The sequence below is a fragment of the Oncorhynchus masou genome, chromosome 17 (assembly GCF_036934945.1).
Source record: "Oncorhynchus masou masou isolate Uvic2021 chromosome 17, UVic_Omas_1.1, whole genome shotgun sequence".
NCBI classification, from domain to species: Eukaryota; Metazoa; Chordata; class Actinopteri; order Salmoniformes; family Salmonidae; genus Oncorhynchus; species Oncorhynchus masou.
The window spans coordinates 30,051,427-30,068,726 of NC_088228.1; the positions used below are offsets into that span (position 1 = coordinate 30,051,427).

At 39.3% G+C, this 17,300-nt stretch overlaps 1 protein-coding gene across 2 annotated transcripts in view; it reads left to right on the plus strand.

Annotated features, from left to right (window-relative positions):
* The window catches only part of LOC135558831 (gamma-1-syntrophin-like), a 57,155-nt gene that overhangs the window by 14,056 nt on the left and 25,799 nt on the right, over positions 1-17,300 (plus strand). For both annotated transcript variants that reach the window (XM_064992994.1, XM_064992993.1), the window contains exons 2-3: positions 13,342-13,672; positions 14,716-14,770. In XM_064992994.1, coding sequence (XP_064849066.1) covers positions 14,744-14,770 — 27 coding nt within the window. In that variant the 5' untranslated portion in view covers positions 13,342-13,672; positions 14,716-14,743. The remainder of the gene's footprint in view (positions 1-13,341; positions 13,673-14,715; positions 14,771-17,300) is intronic.

Here is a 17,300-nt window from a genome sequence, read left to right on the forward strand (position 1 = left end):
TTCAACTCACAATCACTTAGCATCAACATGGAAAAAGGGCCAGTCCTCACACAGACTGTTGTGGCTCAGGTATTAGCTAACTTCTAATCTCAAGAAGTAATGACAATGTCTTCCTCTTTCCTATCCACTCCTTATAAGATTGACAGAATATGGAAAGCTACCGGGTGTAATGCTGGGAGAGGTTTGACAGGCCCTTTTTACAAATGACAAGAACTCAGGACCTAGCAGAATACACAAAGCCATCACACACTCACAGCCAAGCATAGACCTACTGTAAGTAGTATTTGAAAACAGTATATGAAATAGGGTGCTCTTGAATCTGAGAGCTTCTCTGTAAATACTGAGCAAATAATTGGTCGCTTCCCGAGGTTAGCCTTTGGAAATCAGTGCGAAGATCAAGCGTGGTTTTTCTTAGAGAAAAAATGTGATTCATTTTTCTCAGAGAAAAATCTGTAGAAATTGAGCCAGTACAAGATAAGAACATAACTGTTCATTATAATCAAACTGCATGGCAAGGGCTATGCAATGAGATAGAATTAAACTGTTTAATTTGAGAGATTCAACTCACTGCTGTATCATAAGACTGCTCATGCTTATTTGGTCACCAATTAATTTAGATTGATTTCTCTAAATGAACCAAGTTTGTGCATTTGCTTATTATTCCATTTACCTGATGACTGTGTAGGTTTGGCCATGAGGCTATATAATAGCCATGGTTTAGACTATGAAAATACTGTAGTTACTTTGGTTTGGATAAGGCCTCTGGTCTGTTTGGCTCCTGGTCAAAGACTGAGGTAGATAAGAACCCATAGAGATAGATCTGGTAGTTTCATATCATATATCTCAATGGAAGAATCCACCCAGATAGAGGAAGGAATGGAGATGGACGGTGGGGAAGGTGGGATGCAGAAATCAGCCAGCACACCATTGTGACATGTGTCGCTGTTTATATTAACGTGTAGGTGGAAGGGTAGGCAGAGTTGAAAATGTTTTCTTCCTGAACCTACAGTGAGCTCCAAAAGTATTGGGACAGTGACAATTATTATTTATTTATTTTACTTTCTCACTCATCATTATTCACGGTTCATTCAGAGCTATCCGTGATCATGGTAGCATCCACATCAATAAAAATGACTCCAAAATGACACAATTCATTATTCACCATTACTTTCTATTGGGTTCAGAATAGTCTGAAACACAACCAAACAAACAGTAAATGCATCCAACAAGTTTAGTAGAGTCACAAGCTTGGTGTAGTCATTGCGTGCTAGGAATATGGGACCAAATACTAAACGTTTGACTACTTTAATACACATTCAAGTTAAATTGTTCCAATACATTTTGTCCCCTTAAATGGGGGGACTATGTACAAAAAGTGCTATCATTTCTAAACGGTTCACCTGAAATGGATGGAAATACCATCAAATTAAAGCTGACAGTCTGCACTTTAACCTCATAGTCATGTTATTATTTCCATATAGAGCCATAACAACAAAAAATGTGTCCTCTGTCCCAATACATTTGGAGCCTACAGTATTTGTTAATTTCAACTAATAAGCGAGAATGGGACTCTCACCTGGGTCGTTAGTGTGTTGTATCCAAAACAGAGCTGTACTTGCTAAAAGCTTTAATCTCACATGTCAGATTTGACAGAGATGTCTAAATAAACAGTATGTCAGAGTATATTCCATATCCAGAGACATACTTGTCTGCTTCCATAAGACTACTAAAGCTTAAGCCTACAGCTATTATATCCACCTCCCTTAGATTCAGGTCACTTCACCAATGTAGCCAGTAGGCTAAATGGCTGGTCTATTCCTTGAGGGGCGACACCGGCTGTCTTCAGGTTCTGGGCAAGGCGATGTCTCCATCAGCCAACACCTTCCAAGCGAATTAAGCGTTTTAACTCCTCTCTACTCTATGCAAACTTTCCCCTGCTATTGTTTCAAAGCCAAGAGTGCCATTCGAGAGAAACAGTGTGCAATAAATTGGTTTCGGGGGAAATATCTGATAGCGTGCCTGTAAATTGCGCTGACTCAACTTAAATTGTACAAAAGGTTCAGCTCAGTGTATCTTACTCGGATTCACGCAGTGAAGTCAACTGCTTGCCCTTGTCAGTATGTTCTTGAGGGCACCTGCTGGAAGCAGGCCTGCGTTTGTCTTCCAACAAACAATACATACGGTATGTAAAACAATTCCTATTTTAGATGAACATTTTAGGACTTAGAAGGTCAGATGTAGACATGCATTGTTAAAGACGATCTAAAATGGTGTCAGTAGACATCACTCAATGAGTTGGCAGGCTCCAGATGGAATGCCACAGAATTGAGAGACATTCAAAGGTCTATGTTTTAAATAAGGGTTTTTAAATGGTTCATTTAGTATAGTCTTGGATGCAGAGGGAAATGATTTACATAACATGATGAGGTATAGTTTCAAATGTGAATGAAGCGAGTGAGAAAGTCTTAAAACAATGATCACAGAGGCAGCTTGCCATGACAGCTCAGCGATATCGTGTCAAGAAAGGCATGCTAATGAGCAGAATTTCTCCTGAGGTTTCGATTGCAACACAACAAAACACCTCTGCAGGAATGTTTGTGCTTGGCATACAAATGACAAGGACACAGAAGAACATGAATTAATGAATGGGACTTGCAAAGCAAATGTCCCATTCAAAATCTTCGTCAGACTTCTTCTACTCCTACACTGTTTAAGCTAGAAACGTCATTCAAACTTTAAAATGTGCAGGTCCGTCTGGAATAGTCCCACTTGTCAAAAACTGGTTTAATCTACGCAGTTTCCACATCAACCTAAAAAAAATCTATATGACGACGTTGAATCAACGAGGAAAACTGATTGGATTTTCAAAAAGTAATCAACATATGTGCGTTTTGTCGTTCTTTCACCCAACTTTTAACCTAAATCCAATGACATGGTGTCATTTTTTGTTGATTTCACGTTGAATTCACCGTAGTTGACAACTCATCCAAATGTAAATCAAAACTAGACTTTTAACTGATGCTCAAACTTTTGCTCAAATCAGCTACTTTGACGACTGACAACAATTTAGACAAAACATTCGAGCATATTAAAAATTCCTCTACTTCTCTGCTATTCATACCTGAAATCAGAACAAGAACATATTATATTATACAGCTGTTTTACGAACCGCATCAATGACGTTTCCTTTATAAACAACTGAAATGTTGAACACTTTCCCGAAACATTCAACAAAAAGTTAGAGCGTCTGAAATCCTCCTCTACTCTGCTATTGAAATCTGAAATCAAAACAAAATATACCAATCAGATAGTACAGCTATTTTAGTAATCACATAAACTACTTTTCTTCCTCACGTTTTGAAACAACTGCCGTTTTGACGGTTCGGACCGCTAAAATGGCTTTGAAAAACATATTTCAGCTAATAGGGAAAAGTATCTAACAAAATAACTACATTATAGATTCACTAATCATAAGCTATTTACATATAATAAACATTAGGGTGCATTTGTGGACACAATTCTTACTTACTCAAGCTTTAAGCTAACTTCTCACTGTCATGTAACTACGTTGAGTGACACTTCCCTGTTTACCATAGCAAAATTAGCCCTACTAATTTACTAACTCAGTCTGTTTGAAGTGCCACAATTATAGTTTTCTACAGGTAAGAAGTCAAAAACATATTGAAACCGGTACACACACACACTCCTTCCATTGCCATAGTTTAAAGCAGTGGTATTCAAAGTCAGGGTCGTGCCCCCAGAAAAATATTTGACTATAGATTATTGTATGTGCCATTATAATAACATTGTTGAGAAAGATACGTTGAAAAATAAAATTTTATTAAGTAAATGTATTTATTGATATCTTTTCATTTTGATAAGATATGAAAATTCAGATTGTACGCTTGTGTTATTAAATTTAGTGTGGGGTTGGGTTGTGAGAAATTCTGATGTAAAAACGACTTCCGATGAAATTGTTTGAATACCACTGGTTTAAAGGCACTGAACCAATCATTGTCTGTGGCGACTTCAACGAGGATCTGCTGTTCAGGTTGGACTTAGTGTAAAAAAACTAAAAGTCCAAATACGTTGTGAAAACAGAATACATTTTTTACTGTCTACATGCTCATGGTAAAACATTTATAATAATTGCATTTCAAATGTGTGCGTTCCTATCAAAGTAAGTTCCTTATTTTCTGTATATCATGTTGTCGTTTCTACTGTTGGCGCATACAGTATTTACAGTTGAAGTCAAAGTGTACATACACTTAGGTTGTAATTTCTTGTTAACAAACTTTCTTGTTAACAAACTATAGTTTTGGCAAGTCGGTTAGGACATCTACTTTGTGCATGACACAAGTAATTTTTCCAATAATTGTTTACAGACAGATTATTTCACTTATAGTTCACTGTATCACAATTCCAGTGGGTCAGAAGTTTACATACACTAAGTTCACAGTGCCTTTAAACAGCTTTGGAAATGCCAGAAAATGATGTCATGGCTTTCGGAGCTTCTGATAGGCTAATTGACATCATTTGAGTCAATTGGAGGTGTACCTTCGGATGTATTTCAAGGCCTACCTTCAAACTCTTTGCCTCCTTGCTTGACATCATGGGGAAAATCAGAAGAAATCAGCCAAGACCTCAGAAAAACAATTGTTGACCTCCACAAGTCTGGTTCATCCTTGGGAGCAATTTCCAAATGACTGAAGGTACCGCATTCATCTGTACAAACAATAGTACGCAAGTATAAACACCATGGGACCACACAGCCATCGTACTGCTCAGGAAGGAAACGTGTTCTGTCTCCTAGAGATGAACGTACTTTGGTGCGAAAAGTGAAAATCAATTCCAGAACAACAACAAAGGACCTTGTGAAGATGCTGCAGGAAACAATGTACAAAAGTATCTATATCCACAGTAAAAAGAGTCCTATAACGATATAACCTGAAAGGCCGCTCAACAAGTAAGAAGCCACTGTTCCAAAACCGCCATAAAAAAGCCAGACTACGGTTTGCAACTGCAAATGGGGACAAAGATCGTACCTCTTGGAGAAATGTCCTCTGGTCTGATTAAACAAAAATAGAACTGTTTGGACCATCATTATGTTTGGAGGGAAAAGGGGGGGCTTGGAAGCTGAAGAACAACATCCCAACCGTAAAGCACGGATGAAAATTATATGGACATATTGAAGCAACATCTCAAGACATCAGTCAGGAATTTAAAGCTTGGTAGCAAATGGGTCTTCCAAATGGACAATGACCCCAAGCATACTTCCAAAGTTGTGGCAAAATGGCTTAAGGACAACAAAGTCAAGGTATTGGAGTAGCCATCAAAAAGCCCTGACCTCAATCCTATAGAAAATTTGTGGGCAGAACTGAAAAGCGTGTGTGAGCAAGGAGGCCTAGAAGCCTGACTCGGATACACCAGCTCTGTCAGGAGGAATGGGCCAAAATTCACCCAACTTATTGTGGGAAGCTTGTGGAAGGCTACCCGAAATGTTTGACCCAAGTTAAACAATTTAAAGGCAATGCTACCAAATACTAATTGAGTGTATGTAAACTTCTGACCCACTGGGAATGTGATGAAAGTACTAAAAGCTGAAATAAATCATTCTCTCTACTATTATTCTGACATTTCACATTCTTAAAATAAAGTGGTGGTCCCAACTGACCTAAGACAGGAAATTTTTACTAGGAATAAATGTTAGGATTTGTGAAAAACTGAGTTTAAATGTATTTGGCTAAGGTGTATGTAAACTTCCGACTTCAACTGTATACGTATGCATGTATGTATGCAGCATAATATATTTACATTTTTTTCACATTTTCAATAACTGGTGACAAATAATTCTATAATATAATATATAATAACGATTATATCATATATATTGTAATGGATACCTATGATGTTTGTAAAATACTTTTTTGAAAGTTGTACTGATTACAATGAGTTAAGCTATTTGCCAGCTATGTGTGGCGCTGTAACGGCGTTCTTCGTTTGTCGAAAGAAAGTCGGACCGAAATGCAGCGTGTTGGTTACTCATGTTCTTTAATGGAACAAATGATGATACACGAAATAACTTATAAATACAAAAAACAACAAAACGGAACGTGAAACCTATTACAGCCTATCTGGTGAACACTACACAGAGACAGGAACAATCACCCACGAAATACAAAGAGAAACCCTGGCTACCTAAATACGGTTCCCAATCAGAGACAACGAGAATCACCTGACTCTGATTGAGAACCGCCTCAGGCAGCCAAGCCTATACAACACCCCTACTCAGCCGCAATCCCAAATACTACAAAAAACCCCACCATGAAATACAACAACATAAACCCATGTCACACCCTGGCCTGACCAACTAATTAACGAAAACACAAAATACTAAGACCAAGGCGTGACAGGCGCTATGTTTGTTGACATTATACAATGCATTCTGGGTGTCACGTAATCTGCCAGACCAAAGATGTTATAATGAGGTGAATGAATGGTTCACTCATCTTTCGGGGAAACTTTCAGAAGTGAATGAAGGGAAGTGGATGATCATATATGACACCCCCCCTTCAACACTCATTCTATAAACAGACCAAACTCTTGGTGCGCACAAACTACCCATCGTTGGATTACATTTTTGATTTCTAGAAAGTGTTTTACTCAATTATTTTGATCAATGATGAGCTTACCCCTGATGTGATTAATTATAAATAGTAATTGCTATTAGCTAATTAATATTGTCGTTTCTGTCAGTTATAAAAATATGACCGCTTGTGTTTTGTCGATCTTTCCTCAGTTAGCGCTAGGACAAATGTAGCCTACATTTTTCCGGATTGAATGATTGTGTTATACTGTCGCTACTTTTGTGAATGTCTGAACATTGCATCCAAAAATAAACTGCTCATATTCTGGACATAACTTTGTAAGGACTGTGTTTGTGCAACACGGTTCTGATAAAACAGTGTGGCCAGCTCAAATGCTGATTGTTGTGTCATTCGAAACTGGATGTCCTAAATACGTGTTCTAATCACACTGGTTTGATCGTACACTACAGGGACCACTGTAGAATGATCACACCGGGTGTGTTGGTACGTGTGAAAATGTTCAACCGAATTCTGAAATATGCCAAAAAGGAAAGGAAATCAACTAAATTAGTTTGCCCATGTTAATCATAAGACAGTTATATCTATTTTCCTTAATTTTTCTTGAAACAGCACAGGAATGCCCCTGTGTGTGTGAGTGTAGTTGGTGCGTATGTCTACACTTTGTGTAGCTGTTAGCGATTATGCTAATGGTGACCTTCTGGTAAGATTCAAAGGCTTTCCCCCAAAAAAATTTAAGCTCTGCCAACCTGGCAGAATTATATGATTATTTGCATCAATCCAGTGGCCATTTGTTTTGCGAACTCTGCAACCACATGAGCGCTACAGAAACATTGCTAACCAAACAATGGTCTCTTGCTGGTGCACACTTGCATTAAAGGGTAACTACACCATAAATCCACAGACCTCAAGAGTGGTTTCCTGATGTGGTTTAACCATTTACACTTGTAGTGGCCTGTATGTTTTAGTGCTAAATGAAAATGTTTCTTACAGAAGAAATGTTAAAAACATATGCATAACCATGGTAGCAATTGAAAGGGAACAGTTTGGAGATGATTGGAAATTGATTAGACCAAAGTGAGGACACAACACTTCACTGTGACACAAGACTGAATCCAAACATTACACTATGTATTTTATGTGCATTTTTACGTTTATTGTACTTTTCGCTGCATTTGTTGATAACAAAATCTGAATATACTCTGGATAAATTCAGTGACATGATAAGAATATTCCTGGAAAATATGCTATAGTTGCAACGTAAGACAAAAAAAGAGTGAGAGGACTAACTGTTGTCTCCAAAGTGTGCACAGTTCCTAAGTAATTTCAATGCACTTTTATGACTCAAAAAAGAGTCTTCAACTACAAGGTGCTTTTTTGAGCTCTTCTAGCTGTGCCATTGAGGAACTAGAGCAAGCACACTTGTAGTTGTTTTGTTTAGGACACAACAACAGCGACCCCTGATTGGCTGAATACCCGGGGCGCGAGGTGGTTGGAGTTGTCAACAAAGCAGCATAACAGAAATATGATGGCAAGTTATTGAACTACCCATGGTTTCTTTGAGAAGATATATAAACTGATCTGTGCATTTGAACAACAGCATAAATACACATCAAATCAAATTGTAGGGGTCACATACACACGGTTAGCAGATGTTATTGCGAGTGTAGCGACAGTGCGACAGTGCAGCAATATCTAACATGTAATCTAACAATTCCACAACAACTACCTAATGCAAACAAGTCGAAATAAATGAATGGAATAAGAATATATACACTACCGTTCAAAAGTTTGGGGTCACTTAGAAATTTCCTTGTTTTTGAAAGAAAAACACATTTTTTGTCCATTAAAATAACATCAAATTGATCCGAAATACAGTTCAGACATTCTTAATGTTGTAAATGACCATTGTAGCTGGAAATGTCTGTTATTTTATGGAATATCTACATAGGCTTACAGAGGCCCATTATCAGCAACCATCACTCCTGTGTTCTAATAATGGCATGTTAAAAGGATATAATTGATCATTAGAAACCCTTTTGCAATTATGTTAGCACAGCTGAAAACTGCTGTTCTGAAAGAAGCGATGAAACTGGCCTTCTTTAAATTAGTTGAGTATCTGGAGCATCAGCATTTGTGGGTTCGATTACAGGCTCAAAATGGCCAGAAACAAAGAACATTCTTCTGAAATTCATCAGTCTATTCTTGTTCTGAGAAATTAAAGCTATTCCATGCCGAGAAATTTCCAAGATACTGAAGAGCTCGTACAACGCTGTGTAGCACGCCCTTCACAGAACAGCGCAAACTGTCTCTAACCAGATTAGAAAAAGGAGTGGGCGGCCCCGGTGCACAACTGAGCAAGAGGACAAGTACACTAGAGTGTCTAGTTTGAGAAACAGACACCTCACAAGTCCTCAACTGCCAGCTTCATTAAATAGTACCCGCAAAACACCAGTCTCAACATCGACAGTGAAGAGTCGACTCCGGGATGCTGGCATTCTAGGCAGATATGTAGATATTCCATAAAAAATCTGCCGTTTCCAGCTACAATAGTCATTTACAACATTAACAATGTCTCCACTGTATTTCTGATCAATTTGATGTTATTTTAATGGACAAAAAAATGTGCTTTTCTTTCAAAAACAAGGACATTTCTAAGTGACGCCAAAATTTTGAACGGTAGTGTACATTGCAATGTTTCCTAAGGACTGGAAGTGAGGCAACCCTCTCTGTCGGAGCCATCTCATTTGCTTTACTTTACCACCTATTTTACTTTTCATGTCAAAAACCAAATGACCACTGCTGCACATGCTGCCACTGTTTTTGACAGATTAGATTGTAGTATTTAGAATGAGTAGCCAGCTCATGAAAGAACTAGTACATAGCTAGCTAACATAATGTCACAAAGCATGATACGCTAGCCAGTTAGCTTTCATTCTGAAATAGCTTCATATTTCCGAGTTAGTCAGATATTAGTTTAGAAACACTTTGGCATGGGAGCTAACTAGCTAGCAAGCCACCAGCTAGCTATAGCTAGCTTGCTACTTATCAAAGGTAGACAGCTTATTAATTTGATCAAATAAATCTACAACACCACATATGTAGGCTACTGTAGACTATATCATTAAAAATCAAAAGCTATTTCCATGTGAAAATGTTATGGGATTTGCTCCATTGGCTTTGTTGGTAGGCCATTCTGATAGGCCTACATTATGCTCAAATAGACACAATAGCCTATTGGCTAAAGTCTAAAACTGTTTATGTGAGCTGGAAGTTGCACAGAATTCTCACAATGTTTGTCAGGAGGTCTATATGTAGCTGGTGTATAGGAGTCAGGTGCAGGACAGCAGATATGAGTAAATAAACGTACTTTACTCAACATAATATAAATGCAATACAAAAACAGAGCCCACAATAACGGACCATCCTACATAGAAACAATCACTCAAACAAACAAACATGGGGGAACAGAGGGTTAAATAATGAACAGGTAATTGGGGAATTGAAACCAGGTGTGTAAGACAAAGACAAAATAAATGGAAAATGAAAAGTGGATCGGCGATGCCTAGAAGGCCGGTGACATCGACAGCCGAACGCCGCCCGAACAAGAGAGGGACCGACTTCAGCGGGAGTGACAATGTTCAAGTTTCTGCTCACAAGACCTGAAATTTGCTGTGTCTAAATAAATTCGAGGGAACATTGGTTGAATCCCAGACGAAGCTTTAACGTTCTTATAGCTTTAACGAAAAGACAATATACAGTATCACATTGAGCCCTTTTCAGCCATTGCCGAGGTGTGTTTGACAGGTATTTACAAACATTTCTGTGGTCAAAACATGAACAGAAAAAAACGACAGTAACAAGAAAGAGTATGAAAGAGTCGCAGGAGTAAAATGAAAGCAATCAATCCAGGGAGATTTAAGTGACAATTGGATTTTGCACACCTCAAACACAGGAAATAGATGGCTGAAAAACACAGATCCACAGTTGGGAGGGGCATGCATGTTGCTAGCTCTATTGCCAACATGACTAGCTAAGTTATAAAATGCGATGCAATTCAGGGAAACAGATCATCATTTTGGTGCGCATAGAAAGTCATGAATGCATTCAGGTGCATGTGCTGCCGTGAATTTTCTTCACAGTTGACACTTCACAGTCACACTTCACATGCTCATTCTGTTCAGAATAACCCAGGGTATGACGCCAAAGATAGTCATCATAAACACTGACACTGTATATGACGTGAGCTTTATGATATGGAAATGTGAAGTGCACATTTGGACTCACAGGTGTTTGGCTTGCTTGTATGACATCAAAGCTGTATTTACAATAATCTTCAACGTCTCATCTATAAAAAGACATAGAGTCCTTTTCACTTACAGCATTTCCCTCACTCTGTCAACAAAAATGTGCAAAAGTTGCCCAATTAATGGGAGGGATGGGGCCAACTTCTCAAGTTCAGAATGACTGTAAGTTACAATCCATATAGTTTAGCGCTATGAAGCCCAGAGCCTAAGGTCTGAAGTCATATAGCATGTTATTGTACAGCCACTGCGTTCCAATTTAGGCTTTTATCGGTGTCTAAATCTGCCATTTTCAACCCGTAAACGTGTAAAGGGTGATTTTGACTGCTAAAACCTGAAAAAAATAGGGACAAACTGAAACATGGAAAAAACTAAACGGGTTATTGTGTGTAGATTGATGAGGGGAAAAAAACATTTATTCCATTTTAGAATAAGGCTGTAACGTAATAAAATGTGGAAAAACTCAAGGGGTCTGCACTGTATGCTATGCTCAGTTATCTTCTGTGTCCCTCCTTGGGGCAGAGGTGCTCCAAGGGAAGGAGTTCCACCTTTCCGGTCAGTGGGTCCTTCTTCCCACGGATCCCCCTCAAACCCAGAGAGGACTTCAGGAACATCCCGCTGTCGTCCAAATATGTTGTGAAAAGCTATTTTATTTATTTAAAACTTTGACAATGCATATACTGTGGTATTCCAGTAGGAGAGTGTATAACAGTGTAGTAGTCCGAGTGTTGTTATTTATGATGAAATGTGTGATCTAACTGCCCCACAATTCAAAGTAATAAGGTTGATATAGTAGTATATCAAAGTAATCTAACTAATTATTTCATTACATTTAACTTTGACTATATTTAACTGCTTAAAGTTTTTTTTTTATGTACTTCTTCAACAACTACAAAAATAATTTTAAACAGGCAAAGCAAGTCCCGCAATTCTACTTCATGTAAAATTGCCATCTAGTTGCTGCAAGGTATTTCTATTAGACCCACATGTGCCTACAACCTGCAGCAGTTGAGACTCTCACCGCAAACTGTTTTCTGAAATTCAACCTCTGCACTTGTCAAACAAGTCTGGAATACAAACCATTAGATCACACCGAGAATTTGTCGTCATCAGTATTTTTGTGCTGTGAAGTGTTTTTGGGCCATGATTGGGGGGTTTCTCTAAATATGAAATATCATCTGTATTTGTATTTATTCTGGATCCCCATTAGCTGTTGCCAAGTCAGCAGCTACTCTTCCTGGGGTCTGGCAAAATTTATCCAGTTTATACAATTTTAAAAACATTACAATACATTCATTACAGAATTCACAACACACTAAGTGTGTTCCCTCAGGCCCATGCTCCACTACCACATACCTACAATGCAAAATCCATGTGTACGTGTGTATATAGTATATATGTTATCATGTGTTTGTATGCATGTGTCTGTGCCTATGTTTGTAAGGTAAGGTGTATTTTTACCTGCTTTTAAAATCTGATTCTACTGCTTGCATCGGTTACCTGATGTGGAACAGCGTTCCATGTAGTTATGGATCTACAGGTATGTAGAACTGTGCGCCTCCCATAGTCTGTTAGATTTGGCGACTATGAAGAGACCTCTGGTGGCATGTCTTGTGGGGTTTGCATGGGTGTCCATTCAACACCTCTTACAAAAACAAGTAATGAGGACGTCAATCTCTCTTCCACTTTGAGCCATGAGAGATTGAGCATGTCATTAATGTTAGCTCTCCATGTAATGTCAGCTCTCCATGTACAAAACCAGGGCCTGTAGTACCTGCCTTGTTGATAGTGCTGTTAAGAAGGTAGAGTAACACTTTATTATGGACAGACTTCTCCCCATTTTAGCTACTGTTGTATCAATATGTTTTGACCATGATAGTTTACAATCCAGGGTTATTCCAAGCAGTTTAGTCACCTCAACTTGCTCAATTTCCACATTATTAATTACAAGATGTAGTTGAGGTTTAGCGTTTAGTGAATGATTTGTCTCAACTAAAATGCTTTTACTTTTGGAAATATTTAGGTCTAACTTATTCCTTGCTACCTATTCCGAAACTAACTGCAACTCTTTGTTAAGTGTTTCAGTCATTTCAGTTGCTGTAGTAGCTGACGTGTATAGTGTTGAGTCATAGATAGACACACTGGCCTTACTCAAAGCCAGTGGCATGCCGTTAGTAAATATTGAGGCGCCTAAACGGATACCCTGGGGAATTCCTGCTTCTACCTGGATTATGTTTGAGAGGCTTCCATTAAAGAACACAAACCATATGGGTTATTACTGTGATGTAAGTCGCTCTGGATAAGAGCGTCTGCCAAATGACTTAAATGTAAATGTAATATACTTTTGGGGGATAAGCCCTTTATAGCCTCATGGTCTAGTTTCCCACTACCTCGCAGACTGACTCAAATGTTATGTATTTTTCTAATCTCAGCTCTTGTGGTCCTTTGAGTCTGGATCTGAGTGGAACTGCTCCTGAGTCTCCCATCAGACACACTCCCTAACCACCATAAGGATTGGGACAGCACCTTGGCCACAACAACCTGGCCATAACAACAGCCCATACACCAGGCCAGTCAGTCCCCAGAGTGGTCCAAAACCAAGCCCACCATAGGCTAGGCTCCATCACCATCTCCAGGTGAGAGCCTGAGTCCCCCCACAGCCATGCCCAGGGAAGCTCCTCTGCCACAGGTAGAATCAGTGCTCACCTGCCTGATTGATGGCTAGACCTCTACAGACAAAGAGCCGGAGGCCTTTCTACTGAGGTGAGACTTGAATATATACTAAAATCACAAGCACAATGTTGTTTTAGTATAATTCATTCATTTTCAAGGAGAGCAGTTTGTTTATTACAAAGTTGAGGATAAGGGAAGCACATGTTTATATTTATCCTCATCCCAAACCAGAGCCATTTATTTATGGCTCTGTCTCAAACCACCTCTTTTACAACTAAAGAACAGAACTGTGCTACGCCTTCATCTGTGACTTGTCTTCAACAGCTTCAGCTGTAGCATGTTTTAATACTGCAGTACTACTGGGCTACTGCAGAGACATGTGTCCATCAGCTTCGGTTGTCGCGTGTCTCACTGTTTTAATTATTAGCCCTGATGTAACACAGTAACAAATATAGTAACACAGTCAGTCAGGAGCAATGGATTCCATATTCAAACATTAATCAGGGTACAGATTAAGATCTTAATTTGAGCCAGTTTTCTACAGCAGGAACATAATCATGCAGCAGCAAGAAATGTGAATTATTATGTGGATTATAATGAATTTACATTTTTTTGGCAGTTGATACATTGTTCCTAAGGGGAAATCAAGTCTGAAATGTCAAATTACAAACTTCAGAAGACTTTTTAAACCTCAAATACATAGCATTTCTTGCATTGATGGACAGTTCTCCTGCAACAGGGTAATCAAATTAAGATCTTACATCTGTAGATACTTAGGTTCTCACCTTCAGCTTATGAATTATTCATAGACATTTAATGGTCTTTGGTTTCCTCCATGATTAATCCATGGGGTTCTGCACAGGAGTCTGCTAGAAAGAAGTGAAATTGCAATGCAAATCTATTACTCTGGATTCAAATTGTTCATTCCTATAAGGACGACATGACATTAATGAAAATAGGCAGACCATGCCGGTGGGTTTTGTGTTTATATTAAGTGGAAAGGGATACACCATCACGAAGAGCTTGGTCAATCTGTGTTATTACTACAAATGAGAAGAACCATGTCCCTGACTAACTGCTAGGTATTTTGTTCAGGAAGCAAATTCAATTTCCTTTCTTCTTTCTTTTTCCAGGGCAGATTCCCTCACTGTGCCATAGCACATGGATTTCAAGACTTCAAATGAAGAGGTAGCTACAATTTGAGTTGAATAGCTTTCAATCCCTCAGCGTTTTGCAAAGATAATTGGAGCAAATTGGTCTGCCATGGTGACTAGTGTTATGTATTTTTACTTGACAGCGTACTCAACAGCTGACTCGTGTTAACCTTTGGAACACAACAAGAGGTCAGAAATCTTGCTGCCGTGATGGCGGTTATGAAGTGCAGCTCAGTTTCCACCTGTTTTGTGGGCAGTGTGCATATAGCCTGTCTTCTCTTGAGGCCAGGTCTGACTACGGCGGCCTTTCTCAATAGCAAGGCAATGCTCACTGAGTCTGTACATAGTCAAAGCTTACCTTAAATTTTAGCGCTGATATTTAGGTCAAGGTATGTATAGTCCAGTGGGTTCTAGTAGTCTTTAATAGTTGATTCTAAGATTTTGTATTCGATCATGTATATGTTTTTGCTGTTTGTTCTTTGTTATAGAGCCAAAAAGATTAGAGAAGTGGTTTACCCATACATCTCCATTTTGGATAGATCATTCTTTGTGTTGTTGTTTCTTTTGTGTTTTCCAATTTTCCCAGAAGTGGTTAGAGTATATGGATTCTTCAGTTACATTGAGCTGATTTCTGACATGCTGTTCCTTCTTTTTCCATAGTGTATTTCTGTATTGTTTTAGTGATGAACCATAGTGAAGGTGTTGACTCAGGTTTTCTGGGTCTCTATGTTTTTGGTTGGACAGGTCTCTCAATTCTTTCTTAGGTATTTGCATTCTTCATCAACCCATTTGTCATTGTTGTTCATTTTCTTCAGTTTTCTGTTTGAAATATTTATATTTGATAGGGAAGCTGGGAGGTCAAATACACTGTTAAGATTTTCTACTGCCAAGTTTACACCTTCACTATTACAGTGGAACGTTTTGTCCAGGAAGTTGTCTAAAAGGGATTGAATTTGTTGTTGCCTAATTGTTTTTTGGTAGGTTTCTACACTACATTCCTTCCATCTATAGCATTTCTTAATAGTACTCAGTTCCTTTGGCTTTGATGCCTTGTAATTGAATATTGCTCTGTTCAAGTAGACTGTGATTTTGCTGTGTTCTGATAGGGGTGTCAGTGGGCTGACTGTGAATGCTCTGGGAGACTCTGGGTTGAGGTCAGTGATAAAGTAGTCTACAGTACTACTGCCAAGAGATGAGCTATAGGTGTACCTATCATAGGTACAATTGTGTACCTCGCCAGCAGCATACCACCCTGCATACCACTGCTGGCTTGCTTCTGAAGCAGGGTTGGTCCTGGTCAGTTCCTGGATGGAAGACCAGATGCTGCTGGAAGTGGTGTTGGAGGGCCAGTAGGAGGCACTCTTTCCTCTGGTCTAAAAAATATCCCAAGGCTCCAGGGCAGTGATTGGGGACACTGCCATGTGTAGGGTGCTGTCTTTCGGATGGGATGTTAAATGGGTGTCCTGATTCTCTGAGGTCATTAAATATCCCATGGCACTTATCGTAAGAGTAGGGGTGTTAACCCCGGTGTCCTGGCTAAATTCGCAATCTGGCCCTCAAACCATCACGGTCACCAAATAATCCCCAATTTACAATTGGCTCATTAATCCTGTAACTATTCCCCAGGTCGTTGCTGCAAATGAGAATGTGTTCTCAGTCAACTTACCTGGTAAAATAACAGATAAAAAAGGAGTCCCCTCAAAGCCGACCATTGACTATGTACAGTTGTGGGCAAAAGTTTTGAGAATGACACAAATATTAATTTTCACAAAGTCTGCTGCCTCAGTTTGTATGATGGCAATTTGCAAATACTCTAGAATGTTATGAAGAGTGATCAGATGAATTGCAATTAATTGCAGTCCCTCTTTGCCATGCAAATGAACCGAATCCCCAAAAACATTTCCACTGCATTTCGGCCTTGCCACAAAAGGACCAGCTGACATCATGTCAGTGATTCTCTCGTTAATTAACACAGGTGTGAGTGTTGACGAGGACAAGGCTGGAGATCACTCTGTCATCATTGCTTTGCACAAAAAGGGCTTCACAGGCAAGGATATTGCTGCCAGTAAGATTGCACCTAAATCAACCATTTTTGGATTCATCAAGAACTTCAAGGAGAGCGGTTCAATTGTTGTGAAGAGGGCTTCAGGGCGCCCAAGAAAGTCCAGCAAGTTCCAGGACCGTCTCCTAAAGTTGATTCAGCTGCGGGATTGGGGCACCACCAATACAGAGCTTGCTCAGGAATGGCAGCAGGCAGGTGTGAGTGCATCGCAATGCACAGTGAGGCGAAGACTTTTGGAGGATGGCCTGGTGTCAAGAAGGGCAGCAAAGAAGCCACTTCTCTCCAGGAAAAACATCAGGGACAGACTGATATTCTGTAAAAGGTACAGGGATTGGACTGCTGAGGCCTGGGATAAAGTCATTTTCTCTGATGAATCCCCTTTCCGATTGTTTGGGGCATCTGGAAAAAAGCTTGTCCGGAGAAGACAAGGTGAGCGCTACCAACAGTCCTGTGTCATGCCAACAGTAAAGCATCCTGAGACAATTCATGTGTGGGGTTGCTT